The sequence below is a fragment of the Gopherus evgoodei genome, chromosome 6 (assembly GCF_007399415.2).
Source record: "Gopherus evgoodei ecotype Sinaloan lineage chromosome 6, rGopEvg1_v1.p, whole genome shotgun sequence".
NCBI lineage: Eukaryota > Metazoa > Chordata > Testudines > Testudinidae > Gopherus > Gopherus evgoodei.
In genome coordinates, this window is record NC_044327.1 from 85,698,292 (window position 1) to 85,722,572 (window position 24,281).

General features: G+C 41.6%; 2 protein-coding genes and 1 long non-coding RNA gene across 10 annotated transcripts in view; 1 reads left to right on the forward strand and 2 right to left on the reverse strand.

Moving 5' to 3' along the window:
- Positions 1–193: 193 nt before the first annotated feature.
- On the reverse strand, positions 194–9,120 carry LOC115653056. The gene is made up of 3 exons (XR_004000833.1): positions 9,110–9,120; positions 8,705–8,708; positions 194–590 (listed from the first exon to the last, which is right to left on the reverse strand). It is a non-coding gene; the product is annotated as an uncharacterized LOC115653056 (long non-coding RNA).
- On the reverse strand, positions 1,308–6,928 carry LOC115653055 (small EDRK-rich factor 1). Its single transcript, XM_030565718.1, has 3 exons — positions 6,797–6,928; positions 4,717–4,825; positions 1,308–1,894 (listed from the first exon to the last, which is right to left on the reverse strand). Exons 1-3 carry the CDS (start codon positions 6,801–6,803, stop codon positions 1,822–1,824), a joined length of 189 nt encoding a protein of 62 aa, XP_030421578.1. The 5' UTR covers positions 6,804–6,928; the 3' UTR covers positions 1,308–1,821.
- A 1,706-nt stretch (positions 9,121–10,826) lies between the features above and the next one.
- Positions 10,827–24,281, forward strand: part of BDP1 (B double prime 1, subunit of RNA polymerase III transcription initiation factor IIIB) — a 78,178-nt gene continuing 64,723 nt past the window's right edge. For 5 of the 8 annotated variants that reach the window (XM_030565710.1, XM_030565714.1, XM_030565715.1 and 2 more), the window contains exons 1-9: positions 10,828–11,262; positions 13,340–13,895; positions 15,677–15,786; positions 17,369–17,428; positions 18,030–18,170; positions 19,760–19,893; positions 21,453–21,547; positions 21,963–22,017; positions 23,044–23,187. In XM_030565710.1, the coding sequence (XP_030421570.1) occupies positions 11,033–11,262; positions 13,340–13,895; positions 15,677–15,786; positions 17,369–17,428; positions 18,030–18,170; positions 19,760–19,893; positions 21,453–21,547; positions 21,963–22,017; positions 23,044–23,187 (1,525 nt within the window). In that variant the 5' untranslated portion in view covers positions 10,828–11,032. Of the gene's footprint in view, positions 11,263–13,339; positions 13,896–15,676; positions 15,787–17,368; positions 17,429–18,029; positions 18,171–19,759; positions 19,894–21,452; positions 21,548–21,962; positions 22,018–23,043; positions 23,188–24,281 lie in introns of all 8 variants that reach the window. The other 3 variants (XM_030565716.1, XM_030565717.1, XM_030565712.1) reach the window with 2 other exon arrangements.

Consider the following 24,281-nt stretch of genomic DNA (forward strand, 5'->3'; position numbering starts at 1 on the left):
AAACTGTCACCCTTGCAAGAAGCCCTGAACTAAGCAAGTTTCATTACACTTTCTTGTAGTTTGGAATGAACAAAGGAAATGTTACCTCTCATAGAATATCAGGGTTGGAAGGGGCCTCAGGAGGTCATCTAGTCCAACCCCCTGCTCAAAGCAGGACCAATTCCCAGACAGATTTTTGCCCCAGATCCCTAAATGGCCCTCAAGGACTGAGCTCACAACCCTGGGTTTTATCAGGCCAATGCTCAAACCACTGAGCTATCCCTCCACATACAGGATGATAGCATGGGCATAGCTTTTTGTTGATACTAGCAAACTACTTTGGTAACACAAGTTCTTGGCCAATTATTGATCTTTCTTTTATTGCCTCCCAGAAGAAGTATAAGAACGGTGGCAGAACAGGTGCAGATTATGCTATCAAGCAATTGAGTGCATGCAACTCCCCCACAAGTTACTAGGACCTTCACCTTCCTCATGCCCTTTGTTTATATTCATGCAGGGAAGAGGGAGTTTACTCAGGTCTAGCACTTTTAAATGAAGCCCAAGCTTGTCCGAATTGGTACTTATCCTTAATAGGAGATCCATCAGATAGTCTAGAGAGCAAGACCTGAAATTAGGCTAACTGGTAGTTCAGACTACTTTCCATTTATTAATGTACTACACAGGAATCAAAAGGAAAGTAGAGTTTGCATCATCGAAGGCCAAAAGGAGCAGTGAAAGCTGCACAACAATGAAGAATCTTACCTCCTTCACTGCATGTATATATGGATAATAATTTAAGCTCATTAAAACCTACCTTACCTGCTCCCAAGAAAGCTAGTTTGATCTGTTAGAGTTTACTTTAAAATCAGTTCACTGCCCCCCAACAGACTACCCTACCTAGGAAAGGAATCCCTGTTTAAGCCAATTTACCACATTATACATACAAAATACAGATAAGGAGAAATGGAGGATTGACAGTTAAATGTTTAAAAAAATTTGCCTTCCCATGATTTTTCTGAATCTCATTTTAATGAAAGAGGGAGAGTTTTCAGATTTTTTCTGAGCAGTAGTTCTCCTTGACCTTCCGCTGAGGTGCTCAGAAAATTCAAGGCATTAGACCATAATGTTTTAATTAGGTGAGGCTAAACTAAAAGCTTACAAGCAGATCTACTGTGGAAAAGATTACAGCATAAGATTAAACTAATCATGCCAGATTGTAGTCTTCTGAAAGTCAGTTTTGAGAAGTTCATTTTCCTCAATAAATCTGCACTTTTACTGGGCTTGAATTAAAAGCTGTCCACTGTACCCCATTTCAGATTAAACAATACTTCATGCAACATTTTATTGTAAAAATAATTTAAAATGAGATTTACAGTTCAGGCCTTTACAAGTTTGAATGCATTGTACAAAGGTATTTGACTTTTAAAGTAGTGTTCTACTGTGAATGATTGTTATACTTTAAGGGTCACAAAGAGGGCAACCTGGTCTAACTGTTGCTTTAATAGTGTAGTCACACAAGCCATTCAGTGAAGTCAACATTGTTAATAATGAAAGGAGCAGTTAAGCTATTGCTAGCATTACTTAAACTATGCTTATCTGCATGCCTATAAGAGTGCTTGCAATTTTTTTGAAATAAGTATTCCAGGTAACTTAATGAAGTCTTGGTTTACTCAGCCTATACTAATCAAAAACTCTAAATAAATGCAAATTGAATAAGTCTGCAAGTATACGATAAACATTTACCATTTAATGGTAGGCCACTTTTACATACAAGTCTGATTTTTTAGGCCCTATTAACTTGGTGTACTGTAACATTTTAGGTCATTTATGTTGCCACATGGTTTATTTTGCTTCTGCCTGCAGAGTCTTCTTCTCATTAGCTGCTTTCTGCTTTTGCTGCATGATTTCAGAGTCTCTGTAAAAAGAGAGATATGTAGTTAGAAAAATACTGAGCTACCGCTGGAACAAAACCAAATGCAACAGCATACAGTATCAATATTAAGCTTAAAAATTATCAGGACAATCAGTTGATAGCCCTGCAGAGGGTCAGCCCAGATAACAAGTCTACTTGATTGCATTTTACTACAATGAAAGAACTATTGATATTTTATGTACCTGTCAGCATTCCATCCTGGATGAACAGATATTTCCAAGGTAGCACTGAAGTTCTAGTCTGATACTTCTTCAGCAGAAGATGCATACAATAGATGAATCCAAGCTCCAATATTTAAACCCTACTTGAGGTACTGATAATTTTGAGTTTGCCAATACTTGGCAGAAAATGGAAACCAAAGCCATTTGGTATAGATATTCCAAAATCCAATTAACAGATTATGCTCAGTCACATGAAGTTATATATAGAGCAAGCCCCAACCAAGATCATAAATCCTGTCTCATATGTTCTCAGTAAAATCAGGAGTTCGATAGCTTTTTACCTGGTTGAAACACACAGGGAAAGCATCTTTCAACCTGTAACCTTTAGGTCAAGAGGCTGCGTCTAGCTGGCCTCAGAGCCAGTCAGATTATTTACTGGATCAGTTAAAATCTGAAAGTGTATTTTGAGGCAGTTGCTATTCAATTCAAGGCTGATTGCACACTTGATAGTTCTATAGTACAAGGCGTATATTAAAGTCTTATAATTCAAGAACACTGTTGTGGCCTCGAGTCATGTTGTGAACAGATTTTACACTTAATCGTTGCCTGGATCTTAGTTTTCAGTACAGATTGTGTTTAGTGTGATGCTTTCCCAGGATTGTGAGGCACCTCACCATTAGCATGAAATGGTCTGGTCTGTGCCTGTTGTGGATCATCTCCCTGGAAACAGCCTCTAGCAGCACAAGCACTATCTTCCAGGCCTCTGCAGACCTTGCTCTCCATTCAGATAGAGGCACACATCAATCCCTGAATACTTGGAAGTGTTCCCTGTAGTGTCCAACCCCTGATCCACTGAACACTTACAGAATTACCAGGACTGCTATTCTCAAAGGAACAGTACACACTAACTTCTAAGATTCAACTGAGGACTATCACTTTGCTTAACACCACAGCACTTAGATATAGCTACAGTGAAAATAATAAGTTTTTCAAAGACTATAGTAAAGTGGCAGTAAGAGTATTGGAAACAAAGAACAAAAATTAGGGCTGTCAACTAATTGCTGTTAACTCATGCATTTAAAAAAATTAACTGCAATTGATTGCATTGTTAATAAATTTCAGTTGGTATTCTATTTGAAGGTTTTTGGATGTTTCTACATTTTCAATATATTGATTTCTATTATAGAATAGTGTACGATGCTCACTTTATTATAAATATTTGCATTGTAAAAAATCAAAGATAGTATTTTTCAATTCATCTCATACAAGTACTGTAGTGCAATCTCTATCATGAAAGCTAAACTTATAAGTGTAAATGTACAAAAAATAACTTCATTCAAAAACAATGTAGAACTTGAGAGCCTACAAGTCCACTCAGTCCTATTTCTTGTTCAGCCAGTTCCTAAGACAAGACACTTTGAATTATATGTTGTAACTGAAAATATACAAAGATATTTATGTTTATATAAATAGTATTCTATTATTGTTTTAGAGTGCAATTAATCAGTTAATCACTTGATAGCCCTAAAAATTACACACTTTTAAAAACTAAAAGTTATTCTTTAGAGACACTCACCCAAAGTAGTCCAGTATTTTCAGCCAAATCCGGCTGAGACCCTTTTTTCCATGAAGCAAAAGCACTCTTTTACTCCCTCAATGAAGGATACCTGGGCATCCCTTCCATTTCCTCAAATATACTCAAGCAAACCTTTGATATGCACCTCACAAGAAGGTTCTCTTCCCCCTGTGTTTTTCTTCCTATTTCATTTTACAATCCTTCATTTGTATTCAGTTCAGATGAATGGTAGGGGGACCCACGGTGAATGAGGCAATACTGAATTTATAGATCGGGGTAGGCAAACTATGGCATGTGTGCTGAAAGCAGCACACGAGCTGATTTTCAGTGGCACTTATGCCACCTGGGTCCCGGCCACCAGTCTGGGGGGCTCTGCATTTTAATTTAATTTTAAATGAAGCTTCTTAAACATAGTAAAAACTTTACATACAACAATATTTTAGTTATATATTATGACATAGAAAGAGACCTTCTAAAAATGTTTAGATGTATTACTGGCATGAGAAACCTTAAATAGAGTAAATAAATGAAGACTTGATGCACCACTTTTGAAAGGTTTGTCAACCCCTGTTATAGATGAACAAATACTTCCTGTCTGTCTACTAGGTCAAGCTGCTTTTCAGACTGAAATGGCTAATTCCTTGTTTAGCTAAGAAAAGTATCTGGGGTTTGGACTGAGCTGGTACATTGATTTATTGTCCATGAACTACGTGCATAAAAAGAAGTCTCAAAGCATGTAAGAGGAAAGGAAAATATGAAGAACTGCACAATCTGAACATTTTGTTTTGGCACTTAAGTGAATGGCTCAGGGGGTACTGCCACTTCCCTCCTAACAAGGAGGAACCAAGGACTACAGTAGAACCCAGAAGGGTATTTGAGGCCCTCTCAAAACAGATTCAAGCTCAAGAAATACTATGGGAAAACCAAGTCTGAGTAACCAAAAATATGTACAGATGTTCAAAATATAATCAGTCTACAAGTATCAAGTAGGTACAGCTTATTTTCATGAGCAGAGCTTATAGAATACCACTCATCCTTCTCTCCAACACCTGTGTACTAGCACTTACCTTTGTTTTCTCTGAGAAGCAGACAAACTATCCTCTTTCCTTTTCCCCTTGAGGACCTCCTGGGTTTTCTTCATGTTTTTCTGGCGGGCAAGTTCACGCTGGTTCCCACCTACATAATATTCAAAATTTATATATGTGCTGCAATTTCCCTTTCTTACCTCCACTCTAAGATTGTATTCTGATAGTAATTTAGTACCTTAAGTTCAAAACCAGTAAAAAGAATTACTAGAACTACCCATGAAGGTTTTCCTCCAAAGTTTGGATTCAAAAGACAAATTCTGCAAGGCAAAACAGCAACTCTGGTGTAAAGCAAGGAGGTGCTAGAGCTTCCCAAATTTAACAGCTAAGAGAATTCAACATTTTTCCCTAACCTTGCTCTAAGAAAACAGCTACATGTTTTTTGTTGAAGTGTTCCTAGGAACTTCAGTTTGAGGCAGATGTGGCATGGAAAAGTTCTGCCAAATATAAGCAGTTCAGGCAAGTTACAAGTAAACTTCGAAGGACCAGATTTTTATTGGTGTCAGTAAATATTGATTTTACCACATGGACAAAGTGACAAAAGCATTTCCAATGAAAATCATCAAAGTTTAGGTGTGTAGTCTGATGATCATGTACTTAAAGTTTTACATGTACCAGGACCCTAAACCTGGAAGTTCACTATATAATGAAAATAAGAAAAGGTCAGTATAGCAGAAAGATCTCCAGAGTGCTCTGCCTCTTCAATTACTATTTTAAAATAAGGGGGAAGCATACCAATGCCTATGTTCTCGTATTAGCAAGTACTTTTGATCTGAGGATGATGGGTACAGATCATCATCCATGCCTCTTTTTGACCTCACGTCGTGCATACTATACAGTACCTCTTCATAAGCAGACCGAGACAGCTGTTTCACTGATTGCATAAGCCTGCAACTTCCCTTTCAGGCTGGAGGGCACTTGTGTGAGGAAGTTTACTTCTTAGTTACCCAGTTCTTCCTTGAACTTGGATCACTACAGTGAATTTAAGCTGTATGTTATGAAACCTCTAAGCTGCTTAGAACATCTCCAAAATTGAACTACAAGACAGACAACTTTAATAATGTTGAAGATTACTTGTTGCCAAGAGAAATGAAGAAGTTGTTCTACAGTTTGAGAAAACTGTAGTAATAAGTGTCTGACTACTACTGTGATATTTCCTCTATTAATTTTTTGCCATTAATAAAGTCAAGTGACATTGTTCCCCCAACATCAGACTTTGAGCAATATGGGTTCCTGCAACACCTCACAGTACTGCTGCAGTTAGCATTTCTGGTTTATTTACATCAATAGGAAGGGCACAGTCTGGCAGTGCTAAATTCAGTATGGAGGGATGAGATGTTCAGGGGCCATTTAAGGGCTTTTTTTTGTAGCCTGACAGCCAACAACGAAACATTGAGCTGCCGGCCTGACTGATCAGCAACTCATCACAAACGGCCCTGCAAAGACTATCCAGGAGGCTGCTTTGTTCCGAGTTGCCCACGTTTTTAAGGCTGGCTTTAGGGCCACCCTTCGGGGACCCGGCTCAGAACAAGGTCCATGTTTATAGCCACCGAGGCTTCGCTCCAAAAATACCTAGTTTTACAGGGAGAAAGGAGTCACCAAGGAGCGAGACCGCAGTACAGGTACCCGACTCCCGCCTGCGGCGTTCATCCCCCGCCGGGGAGCCGCGCACAACCTCTGGTTACCCTGGAGGCCGCTACCCCGCGGGCCCGGCCGCTCCTGCAGTCTGACGGCGGGTGGGGCCACTATGGCGCCGGCTCGGAGGAAGCCTGCGGGGCTCACGGGCCCCGGGGCCTGCACAGCTCGGCCGGGAGGCGGCGCTGCCGGGCCGGGTGCTGCGGTCGGAGCGGAAAAGAGGCGCCCGGAGCCTCAATTACCGGGAGCAGCCACCCCCCCCCACACGATCCGGGCCCGGCCCAGAGCCAGCGGGAAGGGAGCATGCGCCGCTCTCATAGTCCTCCGCGGGGACCCGGGTAGCCGCCGCGGCTCCATCACCTAGGCCCGACAGCGGCCAGCGAACGCGCGGACCCAGCAGAGCAGAACCACTCAGGCTGATACTCACGGGCCATAGCGAGGCAATATCCCTGGCGGGACGCACCGAACCTGAACCGCGATTACTTCGCCTACACTCCAGCAACTGCCAGAACCTTCTTCTACCTCCCCTTCAGCACCGCTGCCCACCGACGTGGCTTATATATTGACACGCCTCTGTGACGTCACAAACACACGTGCGTCACCAAACCACCCCCACCAATATTAGAATTAGTCGGAGCCTCATTGCGCATGCTTAATTAGCAGCATGTCTGGGCTGCTGTGGCTCTGAAGGGCAAGGGTGGGCCTCAGTGAATCTGTTTCCCTCGGGTTATGGTAATCAGCGTTCTCACGATACTCAGGCTGTCTCGGAGTCTCAGGATATTTGGTCTGGTTTCTTACCCCTTCCTCCAAATTCCGGGAGGCAGTAACGGCACGTGACTAGCTGAAAGCCACAATTTTTCTGTTTTGGAAGCAGGTTTTTGTCCTGCCTGATTGTATAGGAAAGCATGAAAATATGATCCCAGTGCACCCTAAAGTCTCAAAAACCAGAAAGCAAATAGAGCTGTTTTGAGCCTTTAGTTTTAGGGGACACTTGGGCCCTGTTTTCAAATTTTTCTCTTCAACCATGAAGACTTCTAAAAAAATTAAAACTGTGATTCTTCATATAATCAGAGAATTGCAGGTACTCAGGCTTAAAAAACACACTAAATATTGCAATAGTCAGGATAAAATGATGAGCGATGGTAAATCTCTAAAATGTAAACTGGAAATGCCCAATATTTACTCTTCTTGCAATGTAGAAAATTATGGTGCTGTAACAGTGCCAGGTCCAGTCCTCACATGCTAAATGAGAGCTCATTGCTAGGAATTAAGAGTTTCAGAGGAGGTCACTTTTGTACAATTCGAGAAAAACAATACTTTAAAATCACATTAAATCCTTAAAAAGGTAATATAATTTATCTAAAACTAAATAGCAAAGCCCCAAAAACTAACTTCAGAAACCAGAAGCCCCACTTAAATCATTGCAAATTATAATGTCTCTCTGGGCTGAACTGTCATTTGCTTGATTCTCAGCTCTTCGATTTATCATTATTTTAGGAATTTAGTACAAAATTAATTAAGCTGTTTTTGAGTTATTAGAATATGAAAAACTGTGGTCCTCATCTTGTAAGCAGATCTGTGCAGGCAGATCCTTAAAACTATGCAGCACCCTTTTGGTTTCTCTGCACAGGCAGAAAGGTCTGCCATTCCTACACAGATTTATTTGTAAAGTTGGTACTTTAGGTCCCAAATCTATAAATATTTAGGCACATGATTAATTTCACTAATGTGAGTAGTCTCAATCAAAGCAATAGGACTGCTCACATGAGTAAAATTAAATAGGAGCTCACAGCCCCGCCACCCAGAGCATTGCGCTGGCAGAGGAGCGAGTTGAGGTTGTGAGCGAGGGGGAACCGCAGGGGAGGGGCCAGGGGCTATCCTCCTGGGGCAGGAGCTCAGAGACTGGGCAGGACGGTCCCGCGGGCCAGATGTGGCCCACCTCTGGGATAGATTCACACCTCAGCTTGCCATGAACTAAATGTTTATGAAGACAAGTCCTAAACCCTGCTCATGTGAGTTGTCAAAATGAGACATGGCTAACAGTAGATTGTGACAGGTTTCAGAGTAGCAGCTGTGTTAGTCTTATCTGCAAAAAGAACAGAGTATTTGTTAGTCTCTAAGGTGCCACAAGTGCTCCTGTTCTTAGTAGATTGTGAAGAATTTCATAACATGACTGTGCATGTCCTCTGAGGTCTACTGCACCCCTTGAACTTGGCTCCCCCTGGTGCGGTCTGAATAGTCCTGTGGATTCTACTGGATTCCTTGGGCGTGACTTCTTAACTGAGGAAAAATTAGTATTCAAATTTAAATTATTACAGTGCATGTGCATTAACACCTAACTAAATGAATGGGGTAGTTAACACATAGGAGAGCTATGTTATTCCAGGCTCTCTGCAAACTCATCTCCATATCAGTTACACCTGCTTGCCATTTTTGAGGTTTTCTTTGCAACAAAAGCTAGAGATTTTTTTTTTCCTAAATGGAAGCTGAAATTGTAGAGAAAAAGATGGCAGCTTTACAGAGTACTGTTGTGGTGTGCTACCATGTTCCAGCTCTGTCTAAGGCCTGAAGTATGAGAAGAATGAAGGAGCCAAGGCCACCTTGATGGCATCTGAGGCCTGGTGTTACAAAGAGACAAGCTTGAGCTAGTGCTTTGGATGCAAATACCCTCACAACAGGTGGTTGCGAAGCTGAAGCCTGGGTTTGGCTCTGCATTTGGTGACTAGTTCCTCTATGCCACTTTGAGGTCTTCACAGTATCAATCCAAATTTGGATGTGGTCCCTTCAACTGTATGGCACAACCTGGAGGAATTCTGTGCCACTGCATGCACGCAGAATTCATGTCCTGTAGATTTCTTTGCTTCTCCACAGAGACTTTCTGATGAGGAAGCAAAGGGAAGCTGCAAGAGCGGTCATGCATCTCCCTCCCCCTAACCCCAGCAACACAGGCACATTGTTTTGGGTGCTCAGAGCAGCCAGCGGAGAGGTAAATGGCAGGGAGTGGGGAGTGCTGGTGATGGCCTGGCCACTGGCTCCTACTCTGCACTGGGTTCATCTGCTAGTCCTGGATGGGCTGGGGTTGGGGCAGATAGGACTTTCTCTTCCCCCGCAAAGAGCATCTGGGGCCGGGTCACCCCCAGCCCCAGAAACCTCCCCTGGCTGCAGGATGCTCTGCACCCTTCCCATCTCCGCTTCCTGCCCCCATCACTCCTCAGCCATGGGAGGAGCTGCTTCCCCATCTGTCCAACCCCATGCATCTGGACCCCACCATGCCTAGCCCCCCCCCAGCACCTGAACTCCCACTCTTCCAAGATTCACTCCCTGCATCCAGAGCCTCCAAGCACCTAGATTCCCGCACAAGCCCCCCCTATTCAGCTCCCTCCACACCTGGACCCCACCCCTGCATCCAAACCAACTCTCACTGAGCCCTCTGCACCTGGACCCCATCCCATTAAGCCCCTGCCCCAGCACTTAGACTCCCCAGCTCAGCCCCCAAGGCCATGTCCCCTACCCCTAGCCCCAACCACCGTCACCTAGACTCCCCCTGCAAACAGAACCCCCCAACAAGCCCCTGTGCATCCATATTCCCCCTGCACCCGGATACCAGCACTGAGCAACATGCACTGATTGCCTCACCCAAAATCTTCTCACCCCACATCTGGATCCTCCCATGCTAAGCCTGCCCACACTTGCATCCTGGTGGACTGAGACTGACTCCCCATTCCTGGTTTGCATGGTGCAGAAGGGCAGAGCTCCCAGGATATTTCCGGGGCAAGCCAAGCCCTTGTGCTGTCAGGTTTGGGTGCAGTCTCACCACTAAATCCATGGGGGAGGGAGGGCCTGCAGGGTGATGTCCCACCTCCATGCAGCCAGTGGCCTGTGCTTTCTACTGCCACACTGGAGCCTCAACATTTATTGATGGATAAAATTTACAGGACTTTAGAATATTGTGCACAGAATTTTTAATTTTTTGGCACAGAATTCCCTCAGGAATAAGGCTAGTTTATAGCCTTGTCCCAGGGATTGTCAACAGCAAGAACCTGAAAACCCTGAATAAGAACCTCCTCCCCCCTCCCAAAATCAGAAGACTGGCTTACAAATGAGATTTCAGAAAATATGCATTTTGGAAGTATTATTTATTTGCTTTCTTGTATGAGCCCTTTTCAACTCTGTAAACACAAAGGCTGGAAACGTAACTTTTTTAAAGGAAAACTCAGATTCTCACATCACTCACAGACCCTAGCAGTGGAGGAGGGGTGGGGGAGGCTTTAACAAACTCCCCCCACCCTGCGAGCCACGGACTCGCGATACAAATGTCCCCTCCGGCTCTCCGTCACTTTGTCACAATCTCCTCCAGTTACGGAAGCTCTGGCGAGGGAACGTGCATCACTTACCCCGTCTTCTGACGCGTCACGTGATTTCCCCGCGGCGGCCGGTCGCAGGCTGATGACGTTTGCTTGCGCCAGGCCTTGTGCACGGTCGGGAGGGGGACCTGCACCCGGTGTGCGGCAAGTGACATGAGGCGGCGGCGCCGGAGGGGGACACTCGGCCCTAGCGCTTCCCTGGCCGCGCGGGAGTGACCCCCCCGCCGCCGCTCCCAGGGGCCGGACCGAGCTCTTTCTTCCCCCGCCTGAGCGACGGGAACGGGGAGCAACCTGGCATCATGTTCCGCCGAGCCAGGTTTAGCGTGAAGCCCAACGTGAGGCCCGGGGGTAGGGGCGGCGGCTGCGGCCCAAGCGCCCCGGGGGCCCCGGAACCGCAGCGTGGCCAGGATTGCGCCTCCCTGCTGGCAAGGCAAGAGCCGCAGCCTAACGCCCCAGCCTCTCCCGGAACTGCTGCCGGTCCCCTCCCGGAGCCCCCGCCCCAGCCGGAGGGGGGACAGCCGGGGAGCAGGTGAGTCCCGCGGCTCTAGCCCCACCAAGCCGCCGCTGGGCAAGTCTCGCCGTCAGGAGCAGGTCCAGCTCCGTGCAACCCGGGGGAGCAGGACCAGCAACCGCCGGGAGGGCGCTGTTTGGCGGTCTCAGTCCAGTACAGGTGCTCAGGTACCTGGAAAGCTTTGGGAGCTGTTTAGTTACTATCATGGCCAGCAGCCTACCTGCCCTTGCGCTCTGCGCTGTCTCTCACACCGCAGCTGTACGCACTGTGCTTGGGAGCTGCCAGGTGTCCAACGCCTTCTCCGTTCCTGTCTCCCTTTATTTCAAGAGATATTTTTCCTGTTTGAGAGTGGCTTCCTCGTTGGCTTTGGTTTGCCTTGTTTGAAGTTGTGAAGTACATATTACTGCAGGATGAGAGGGCACTATTTGCTAAGTCTAAGATAACCAAGAATGTAACAAGTGCTAGCCCTTGGTGGCCGTATAGGTATTTTTTGTACGTAATTATTCTGATTTTGTTATAGTCCCCAATCCTGCAATAAGCCTCACATGGAAGAGACTCCATTGAAATAAATTGATTCTTGCCTAGGGGCAGGGGTTCTCCTAGGTGGAAAACAATTCTGGATTGGGACATACATTTAATATTTGTGGTTGAAGTTAGTACTTAGCAGTTTAGTGTTGATTTCCTTAGGACTGAATAATTTCTTTTTATCAGTGCAGACCTTTTTCTGTTATTATTAATATACTGTTTTATTGAATTAGTACCTAGGAACTTGTCATATTTGCTTTTCTGTAACACCTTAGGACACTAGAGCAAATACTAAGAAAAAACATTATAATAATGATTCACTCTGGGACCAGATATTGCCTTGATTTGCACAGTTCTCATTGAAATCAATGGTGGAGGTCTTCAGAACACACCTCAAGGAAAATATATCACTCCTAGTTGTGTAACACTGACAGTTGAGGGGGGGCTATTAAAAAACAGCAGCAGCGAACAAGTATTTTTGTTTGTTTTTTGGTACCAAAATTTGGGTGAATATCTATGAATTAGGACGGGCAACACTTTCTTGGATTTACACCTAGAGTTAAAGAAACAGTCCAGATTTAAAATAATTAAATGTCACTTAGTACTTTGTCCATTTTAAAATGTCTAAATGACTTTACCACGGAGCTTGAAAAATATACCTGACATTTTGTGGAGTTCTATTTTATTCAAACTTGATATTCCTGATACTTTGAAAGTTACAACTGCAACTAGGGACTGACCACCTTCCCCCCCCCCGCCTCCAAAAAAGCACAATCCTCATTATAAAAAAAATCTTTGCACTTCACCTCTCCTGTATTTTGACCAAGCAATGATCAGTAGTTGAGGCACTGGAGTGGTCTGCAGAGTTAGGAAGATAACAGTGCATTGATTTGCACTAGTTTCATGTTGGGAATATTGTCGTTGCAACTTTAAGTGTTAGACCATTTTAAACCAAGATTGACGTCCTATAGAAAGTAATAGTACTGTACTCACTTAGGAAAGGCTGCTGACTTTTTGTACACTTAGCATAGATAGTGAAACTCTTGTCAGTTTCACTCTGGGTTTTAAGGAGATACACAGTGATATAATATTTGAGTTGCAAATACTGCAGAGGAATTTAAATTAAGCCTTTTTCCTAACACCTAAAAATCATAGACATTGTTACATCTGAGTTCATTAAATATTTTTATGCAATTTTGTGCATAAACTATTTTATTATCTGGTGACCTATGAGTGCATGTTGAGATTGAAGGTAAAGAGCATTCCATTAAAAAACCAAAAACAGCTTGAATAACTAAATGTTATTTATTATTGCTAAAAACTTGTTAATATTTTGAGGTCAGTTATTTTTGGACATAAGTGTCAATATTTTACATACTTTACCAGGCTCCATTCAATATGTCTTGGTTTGGTTAAGTATGAGTTCCTGGATAAGGTTCTCGGAGTAAAACACTTTTCTTTAGTACTATATTTAGGCTTTAGATATGCTCCCCTCAATGCAATCTTAAAAGTAGCAAAACTGTCATTCTAAGGGATTTCAGGGTAAGATATTTGTTTTAATTTTCCACAGAGATGAAAGGACTGGTGGTGCAAATGATGATGGAGAAGCTAGGAAACCTGCAGATACACCTTTACAGAGAAGAAAACGAATATCCACTATGCCTAATCTGGCAAAACCCAGAGTTACACTTCCATCTGCACAACGTTCAATATCAAAGTCTTCTCAAAAACAAGTACCTCAGTCTATTACTAATGGTAACTCTTCACTTCAGAAGGAATCCTATCCATCAGAGAAGATTAATACAGAAAGCTCCCCAAAGTCTCCCATACTGCCTGAAAAGAAGACACCTATTCCACAAGTGCCACAGTTTTCCCCACTTAAAAAATCAGTAAGCAAAGAGCCAAATGTGGGTGTAACTGCTCTCAAAAATGATGAAATCCTCCAGAAGAACACACCCTGCCCTCTCAAGGAGAGACCCACCCAAGGAAGACCCACCCAAGAGGAAATGTCACATACAAAACCCCCTGTAACAAAAGATAAACAAAAATGCACAAACCGTGAAAGAATCCTCAAAGCTCAGAAGTTAAGAGAGATGCTCAAAGAAGAGCTTAAGAAAGAGAGGATGGTAAGGTCCTGCTTTGGGAATTTTGGGCAGAGAGGACACAAAAAAGGGGATCAACATTTGCCTGATCCCTGTGTCAATTCCAATATGTAATCTACGGTAACTGTGATGTCTGCAGCATAGTGCTGGCAGCCAGTGATGGGGTCTAGTAGCTCTTGTCCTATCACAGGAGTAAGTGTTCTTTTGTATAAAAATGATGTATTTCTTTATTTTTGGTGGTGGTGGTGTGATTCTACTAGTGGACCTTTATGTGACATAATAACACTCCTGCTAACATGCCAGCCAGAATGCTTGCTATTTTTACTATGTATTTTTATCATTGGTAAATACAATGCAGGGGCTGAGAGTTGGGATTCTTGTGTTCTGTACTCAGCTTTGTTATTGACTCAGTTCTGTTACCTTGGACAGCTCACGTCACTATTCTGTTAACCAGTATCTACCATTTTATAGCTGAGCAATCTTATGGGGATGTTAAAACACTTAACTATTAAACTTCATGAGATTCTAATGAAAACTGAATTCAGCAGCACAATGTAAGAGATTTGTATATATCAATAGAGGAGGTACATATGAGAAGGAAAAGAGGCAGCAGCTTTCATTCAGTGGATAAGTCAACTTGAAAATTAGTCAATTTAAAAAAAAAAAAGTGGTTTCATGCACTGTAAAAGGGCCTTAATCTCCCTGCCAACAACAACAGTAATAATTTTTAAAAAGCCACACAAAATGGCAGGGAGTTGAGGAGCATTCATAGTGTCTGAAACTACTTTTATCTATTTTTTAATTGACAGTGTTCATTTTTAAAAGTTGAATTCATCATTTATATGAAAACCCAGCAGTTGCAATCCTGTGCAAGTATCAGAAGGGTAGCCGTGTTAGTCCGGATCTGTAAAAGCAGCAAAGAGTCCTGTGGCATCTTATAGACTAACAGACTTATTGGAGCACGAGATTTTGTCAGTGAATACCCATTTCTCAGGGCCAGCTCTAACCATTTTGCTGCCCCAAGCACAGCGGCATGCTGTGGGGGGCACTCTGCCGCTCGCTGGTCCCGCGGCTCCAGTGGATCTCCCGCAGACGTGGCTGCAGAAGGTCCACTGGTCCCGCGCCTCCGGTGGACCTCCTGCAGGTGTGCCTGCGGCTGCTCCACTGGAGCCGCGGGCCCAGTGGACCCTCCGCAAGCACGCCTGTGGGAGATCCACCGGAGCCGCCTGCCGCCCTCCTGGCAAGCAGCAGAGCGCCCCCCGCGGCATGCCGCCCCAAGCGCGCGCTTGGCATGCTGGGACCTGGAGCCGGCCCTGCCAATTCTTCGGATGCATGTATAATACCCACATGCATCTGACGAAGTGGGTATTCACCCATGAAAGCTTGTGCCCCATACGTCTGTTAGTCTATAAGGTGCCACAGGACTCTTTGCTGCTTTTACAAATCCTGTGCAAGTTCACTCTTTGTTTTATTTTGAATTAGTCAAAGGTAAAATATCATCTAAAGTGTCTCACACTCGTTGATTTGACACACGTCAGTCTTTTTAGTCTCTGATATTAGATCGTCCATCCAGTGTGTCTTGGCTTCTGGGTCTATACACTCATACCCACACAGAGCATTGAGGTCTCTTGAAAACCCAGATCAGTTAAGGTTGATGATGTCTTTGAGAAATGTAGACTATAAAATCATAAAATTACAATAATGTTAGAGAAAAATTAGGCCAGGCATATATAAAAATAAATATTTATATTATATAATGTGTGTGAGTAAAGAAAAAGCTAAATTAACATGTCTTTGGTATGTAGAAAAAATGGAAAAATAGACCTACAGTAATTGAAGGGAAAACGCCACCAGATCATTCCAAAATGACTATGAGAGACTTGATATACTACCTGCCAGAAAACAATCCTATGAAGTAAGTACAGTTATCTTTTCTTAAAGGTAAATTGTTTTTGTCTGTGTATACTAATTTAATCTTTGTGAAATGTATTATACTGACAGCCCTGGATACAGAAGTCCTGTTTATCCACAGAACAGGTACAGCATTCAGAAGCTTACGCTGCCACTGCCCATGCTTTATCACTATTACTTGGTATTTGTATTGCAATCGGGATTAGAGTCTCATGTTAAGTTTCATACAGACACACAGTCAATACCCTGAAGTATTTCAATGTATATAGACAAGTAATAAGTGAAGTGTGGTATAATATAATCTCATCTGTGTGTATTCATAAACATACACTTGAATTTTTCCCAATTGTAGATTAAATATTAGCTGCTCTTCAATGTAGCCATCATAAGTTGGCTGACTTTTAATAGGCATAATGGTGGAGGTGTGTCTTGAGTGGGTGATGACTGTATGGTATCAATTTGGAGTATGTGTATTCCACACATATCATACGTAAGGTTAAGATTTTGTCATGGTTATTTTTAGTAAAAGTCATGGACAAGTCGTGAGCAATAAAAAAAAATTTATGGGAGCCCCGATCTGTCCATGACTTTTACTAAAAATAATGCTGGGAGAGAGGGCTGGGCAGGGAGGAAAAGGAATGACACTGGGATCCCCATGGGGGGGACTAACAGCGCTAGCCTCAGCATCATAGAGGGCACAGCTCCAGCTCCAAACCCTGCTGAAGCCGTGGGGTGGGGACATGCAACAATGGCTCTGGAATCTATTGAAGCCGAAGGGGTTGAGCACACGGCCCCAGCTCTGGCTGTGGGGGATGGAAGGAAGTGCATGGCTCTGGCCGCGCTCCTGACAGCTAAGCCGAAGTCGTGGTGGTCCAGTGAAGTCACAGAATCCATGATCTCAGTGACTAAATTGTATCCTTAATCGTGTGTAGTGTGGAACAAGGCACAAAAATAATGTCACAAACCTCTGGCAATATAATCTCTACCTGGAAGACTAGCCTGAGGAGTAGTAGGGTAGGTAGTTCATTTTCTGTGTCCATTGGAAGTTTGGCGTTTCTGCTTGCCTTGTGATCATTGTTGCCAATTGTGCTGGTAGCACTGGGACTGTTAGCTGTCAGCTGGTAACTGGTCTGAGATCAAAGAACTCATGGTATGTCTACGTGGAACAGCAGTGTATGCTGCATGGATATGATTTCTAATGCACACTAACAAGTTCCACAGTAATGGGTCTATATAGATCTTGCTAACACAAACTAAAAATACCCTATTGCATTTTAGCGTAGTACTACGATGTTATGTAATGGATTCGGACAGATGTGAAGTCAGGTGATGTGAAGTGACAACAGGTTCTCTATCCTGTTACTAATTCTCCTGAACTATTCATTTCTAGAACCTTAAGTTGCTCAAGTCACTTAGTAGGATATACAGATTGTGAAATTAGATGATGTGCTAGCATGGTATAAAGAGAGTGCCCTAGTAAAGATGTTTTGCCTTCAGACTTAGAACAGACTTTTTTTTTTTTTTTCCCTGCTGGTGTAAATCTATGTATCAGTGAATATTGTCATATCTCTAATATTCATTAATAGGTCTTCGCTGGCAGAAGAAAAGAAAACTGAGAAGACTTCTACACAGGTCCAAATGAGAGAGTAAGTCTTTGTGTCTATGGTACTTAACGTCAAAATGCCTTCTGTTGAAAAAGTAGTACCTTTTATGTATAAGTAATGTAGAAGGGATTGTCTGTTTCCTAACTTACTGTTGTGATAAATTTATTCCTTTGTTTTAAATTAATTATTTTAGATGGCAGGAAGATGGGTGAAAAATGGTAGTCTTTAGATAAATTGTCCAGGAGCAGAATGTAGAAATCAGTCTGTTCACTCAGACTAATTGAGACAGGTTAGCTGTGATGAGTATCTTGATGTTCATGGTAATAGGTTGATCATGTTACATTTTGTGTTTCATAATCATTATTATGACAGGGAGTACTTGTAATTCAAGGGAAGTTATTGTTGCAGCCAGTTAACATCATGTTAAAATTTGTTTGGTGTTAATTTTACATGAATCCAGCCAATTGACATTTTCATATAACAAAATATAACTGATAAAACATTAATCTGAAGATATATAAAATTGTAGGGGTTTTAGCTAGGTGGCTGAATAATATATGGAGTAATCTAGCAGATACATAGCGACCAGAAGAAAATGCTACTTGTGTGTATGTGCTGAAGTGTTAATCTTTCAAAATTGTAGACCAGAAGAGATACGTGATCCTGATCGTGAAGATGAGGAGGCTGAGACTGAGCCAGAGGAAGGGGAGGAGAATGATGGCCCTCTTCTAGTTCCTCAAGTGAAAGTAGCAGAAGATGGTACAATTATTCTGGATGAAGAAAGGTAATTGTTATTCTGCAACTGACTCCTGTGCTGTGTGTGTCTGATGAATTACTGTCTGGTTTCCAGAGTGGTTAACAATGTAACTCCTGCTAACAGAGTTAACTATCTGGCTTCATAATTTTACATAACACCTTACAATTTAGTTCAGAGGTGGGCAAACTGTGGCAGGACTAATCTGCCTGGCCCTTGAGCTCCCAGCCGGGGAGGCTAGCTGCTGTTCCTCCTCCCCCGCAGCCCCCGTGCCACCAGCGCTCTGGGCGGCGTGGCTGCCAGTCCTGCTCTGAGCAGCACGGTAAGGGGGTGGAGAGATGGGGGTTGGATGAAGGACAGGGTGTCTCAGGGGGCAGGGAGCAGGGGGCGGTTGGATGGGGTGGAGGTTCTGGAGACAGGGAACAGGAGGCGGTTGGATAGGCGTGGGAGTCCCAGGAGGTCTGACAGGGAGTGGGGTATGGATAGGGGACAGGGAGTAAGGGGGATTGGATAGGGGGTAGGGTCTCGGGGGGCGGTTAGGGGTGGGGGTTCCGAGGAGGGGGCGGTCAGGGGACAAGGAGCAGAGGGGGTTGGATAGGTCGGAGGTTCTGAGGGGGGGGCAGTTGGGGTGGGGGCCAGGCTGTTTGGGGAGGCACAACCTTCTGTACCTGGCCCTCCATTCAGTTTTGGAACCCCAATGTCACTTTCAGGCCAAAAAGTTTTCCTACCTCTGATTTAATTCCGTGTTGGATAGCAAATTAGGGCTATACGCAATGCATCATTACAGGATCTGGATTTGAGTTGCTATGGGAGCTTAGGGATGTCCTGGTAGAGGAATTTGGAACAGTCAAAAAGAAATGAAGAATTTCCTATACATGACCATGCAAAAGAGTTTTCTTGGAAAGTTTAAGACTAATTGGACAAACAAATTTGAGACATTGGACTCTTCACTACATTTTACTTAATGTATATGTGTTCCATGTTTCTAAAACATTAGAATGTATGTAATTACAGTAGAACCTCAGAGTTTGAACCCCTTGGGAATGGAGGTTGTTCATAACTCTGAAATGTTCATAACTCTGAACAAAACGTTGTGGTTTTTTCAAAAGTTTGCAACTCAACGTTGATTGATACAGCTTTGAAACTTTACTGCAGAAGAAAAATTTAAATTAAACAAGCACAGAAACAGTTTCCTTACCTTGTCAAGTCTTTTTTAAACTTTCCCTTTATTTTTTTTTAGTATTTTACATTTAATGCAGTACTGTACTGTAGTTGCTTTTTTGTTGTTGGTCCCCACTGCCTGATTGTGTACTTCTGATTCCAAATGAGGGGAGTAGTTGACTGGTCAGTTTGTGTGGCTGCTGTTCATAATTCTGAGGTTCTACTGTATATAATTTAACTAGGTTAATATCAATTCCCAATATTCTCTAATTAATTAATATAATAGAGAGATATTGGCATGGTAGTGAAACGTAGTTAAATTGATGTGAACTTGCAGTATAGCAGGAAGAGTCTTAATTTTCAGGTTCTCAACAGACAAAAATGTGGTTCTCTAGGTTTTTATTGTCCCAATGACATTTCTGATGTCTGACATTCCTGGGTTGCTTTCTTCTTTTCAGTTTGACTGTAGAAGTTTTAAGGACAAAAGGGTCATGTGTTGTAGAAGAAAATGATCCGATCTTTGAGCGTGGCTCCACAACTACCTATTCCAGCTTTAGGAAAAGTTTTTATGCCAAGCCGTGGTCAAATAAAGGTAGGTATATTTTAGTTTCAAGTTCTGAGTCTATAGAAGACTAAGCCCTGATTCTGCAGACACTTGCATATGTATATTTTACACATGTGAGTAGTCCCATTGACGTCAATGGATCTATTCACGTGTAAAGTTAATTACTTACTTAATAGTTGTAGAATAGGGGCCTTAATGAGCAAAGTTCTGGCTTGTGCTGAGCATAGGCATACTCAAGAAACCCCAGACCCAGTGAGATAATGGGCTGGAAGCTGGTTGCCACTCCAGAAGTGGAAATGCCACTCCAGTGTGCCTCTGACAGGAGGGTCGTTATGGGACTGGGGACCAGGTTGTATAAACTGCGTATTAAATCATGTGTTTCCTAATCCGTCAGCAGTTATACACACAGCTCTTCCAGCATGGTTTAGGAATAGATGGTGTGAGGAATCTGTGCATTGGGCTGCTTTTTGCAGTGTGTATGTGCACCTGTGTTTTCTGGGTGCAGGACACTATGCTTATGTCTACCAGAACTTGACCATTATTATTTGCCAGCATCGCAATGTGGTAGAGATCACTGTGTATGAGAACACTTCTCAAATCTTTGGGTGGAAGATTGTGGTTTCATTTTCAGGAGAAAAATATTTTCAACAAATGTGCTAATGAGTGGTTATTCGTAGTCAAAAAATGGTATGATCTGCAGAAGCTAAATTCTTGGTTTGAACATACATTATTTAACTTCAAAGTATACTGTTCACAAAGGCATAGCATAGAGGGAATTGAGTTTTCAAGGTGGTTAGAAGCTAGAGTGAATGTGAAACATTTGATAACCACAGAAGCAACTTATTTTGAGTAAGCTCTTAGTATGTGAACTTTATTCCTGATACATGATGATCATTTTTAATTACTTCAGTGTTTATCTTTCTGACTTAATAGCTTACTTTTTAACAGAATTACATTGTTTAAGTTTTAGAGAAGAAATCTTCTCCAAACTGCTGTTTACTGGAGTGAATAGTGTTAGTAGTACCTGAATCATCTCTCCCTTCTTCTTAAGTCATGACATGAGGAAAATATTTTTCAGGAGCCATGCTGTTGTTGAGTGTATTCCACTGTGAAGGGTGGGAAATCAGTGAATAATTTCAAGTTTATTGGATATATATTCACTTATAGTAATTAGCTTGATATGTTTTCCATGTTGCTAGATGCTCAGAAGCTATAACGATGCCGTAAGTACCTAGATAAACATTTGTACGGCATTCCTCAGTAGTATCAAGATGCTTTACAATGTGATAAGCAGAAAAAGTATAAAATAAAGCAAACTCAAATAACAATAACTTTGAATACAGGGGTAGCTGGGTGAAATGTGATGGCCTGTGGTTTACAGAAGTTCAGATGATCCCTTTTGGCCTTAAACTCTGTGAAACTATGAACTGGAATAATGGTCTGGTTTGGAATTTAGCTCTGTCTGAATATATTGGGTTTACATATGTTATATTTTTTTTTACTCTTAAATGTAAAGATTTTGGTTCATGTAGTAAAAAGGATGATAGCACTCAATACTTACTTGTGTATGTATATTTTTGTTACAGAAACTGACATGTTCTTTTTAGCTATTAGCATGGTAGGAACAGACTTCTCTCTGATTGGTCAGCTGTTTCCTCACAGAGCAAGAACAGAGATTAAGGTAAGTAAAGCAGAGAATGATATTACCAGTGCAAATTGTCAGCATTTACTTTTGTTCTCAATCTTTTGCATGCTGTTTACAGTATTTTAGTATTAACTTTTGATGGTACATGGTTCGATGGTAAAATTTGTGGTAACAATACATTTTCAGAATGTAGTTAATATCCACAGTAATATGTCTGAAATGGATAAGATGCTTCTTGATCTGATACAAATTAGTTAAACTTCCTAATTTGAAGTAGATACACTTGTAAATCAAACCAGTGTGTTAGTTAAAACTTTTATTTCCTTGTGGGCAACATTTTCACTAACTAAAGGAGTATTTTATCCTTTTTTTCTGCCTTGTATATCTGTAGTACTGTAACATTTGCTTAGTGGAGCAGGATTAATATAATTTACAATATACATTTTTTCAGAACAAGTTTAAACGTGAGGAAAAAGCAAATGGATGGAGGATAGATAAAGCGTTCAGTAAGTTTTTACTTAACACCTGATCAGAAGAATTTAATTATGAATATGTAATTCTTTTATGCTTTAGTTTGTTTGATCCAATAAATTAATTCTACAACAGGGTGTGTGTTTGTCATACTTTACATTTAGAGGTTAATGTAGTGGTTAAAATACAAGACTGAAAGTAAAATTTTTAGCTTTTAGTCTCAGCTCTGTTGATTTGATGTGTAATTTGGGCTAAACATATACTTTTTCTGTGCTTCAGAGTCTTTCTGTGAAATGAGGAGTAATATTTAACTATCTCACATGTAGGATCCATTAGTTACTAATTGTAGAGCACTCTGAGAATCTTGAATGACAAGTGCTCTATAGGTACTACTGTTACTTTCATGAAAAGTGAGTGTCTACTTCGTTTAGCGCAGTGGTTCATAATTTGATATTGTGATGCAACCTGAATGTTTGTTGTTTTTTCAGAATTTTCCAAGCAATTACGTGAAACTCTTTCTTAAGCTGTGTCTACACTGCCACTTTCAGCACTAAAACTTTAGTCGTTCAGGGGTGTGAAAAAACACACCTCTGAGCGACCAAAGGGTTTAGCTCTGAAACGTGCCAGTATAGATAGTTCTTTAATGCCGGGAGCTGCACTCAGGTGATAAAGCTACCCCTGCTTGTTTGGTGTGGGTTTTTTATTGGTGGGAGAGCTTTTTCCCAGTGATATAGCATGTCAACACTGCGCACGTCGCAGCGCTGCCATGGCTGCAGTGTAATGTGGGCAGTGTGGACATACCTTAGATGCTATGGGTTTTTTCATTTACCTTTGTTTTAAAATTAAGCTTTTGAACACCTAATATGTTACCTCTGGTCTCTGCAAGCTTTCAGTGCCACTCGTATAAAAGAAACTGACTAGTCATGAAACATGCAGTATGGAAAGTGGTGGTTGGGCATGGAAATCATAAATGAACTATTTGTTTTAAGAAAGCAGAAGCTTGAATAACTTTATTAATTGTGAAATATTACCTTTTATATTTCACTCTTTTAACTGAACAGAGGAAAAGCGACCATTTGACTTTGAATTCTTTGCCCAGTTGCTTGAGGAAGTACTGGCAGATGAGAAAAAGAGGAAGCAAAAAGCTACTAAAAGACAAAGTTCAAAAGAGAAGAAGCCACGCAAATCTCGGAAAAAGCAAAAAGGTACTTAATTTTAGAATTTTCTGTTCAAGATAATAATATAGAGTAATACTGTTATAGTGCTTCACTATTGGGTCATTGAACAAGGGGAAAAAAATCCTCTAAGAAATGTCATACTTCACTGTTCTGAACAGATTTCTTTCAGGCAATGGGAGACTTCTGTGACATCATTGGATTCCTAGAAGAACTTTTTTCAGTTCTTCATTTGCTCAATTAGAGGATAGTATTAGCCAATTTTTAGAGAGTATCTTATATGAAATAAAATTGTACTACCTTATTCAAGTTACAGTTAGTTTGGAATCTTGTATTTCCTTTTTGGAGTATTTCAACTTGATCTGTTAATAAATATCTTAGGATGCTCACAAATTCACTTTTAAGGCTTTGGCACAGGCACTAAAAGCCTTTCATATTGATACACTCTGATATAGGTGACTGATTTCTCTAGATCCAATTTCTAGAGAAATGCTATAGTTCTGACTTGCCTTCACCCACTATAAACTTGCAAGTGCATTCTCTTTAGTGAGATTCATTTAGCTGGCTCGCTTTCTCAGTTTAAAATAAAGCATAAGATTTATTTTCTAGTTACTCTTCATCTTTTAATTTTTTATATAGTACTTCAATGCTTTTGAAAAGAATTTCATTCATTTTTATGCATGTTTTGCTTTAGAAGTAGTGTAAAACTATTTATAGTTTTTTAAATGTAATGTTGTGACTCTCTGAACTGTCAAAAACTGTTTCAGGAAAAATGGCATTGAGAACAATATATGAAAAGTTTTTACAAAGGTGAGACTGTCTAGGAAGTAGTAGCCAAAAAAGTGATTCTGAAAGACCATTGTTGTCTTTAGAAATTTACTTGCCTGAAATTACTAGATAAGATTATGAATATGAGTTAACGGAAATCATGCTGTCTTTTCCTACCTGGTGGATTTCACACCACATGTAAAACATTAAGTTTTTAGTTGTGGGCTAAAAAATAAACCTATTTTGTACTTAATGTAGTATAAAAGGCATGTTTTTTTACTCTTGTACTGCCTTTTGGGTTTGTCACTTATACTGGTGGGGAGGGGAATGACAAAAATTAATGTAAAAATATTAAA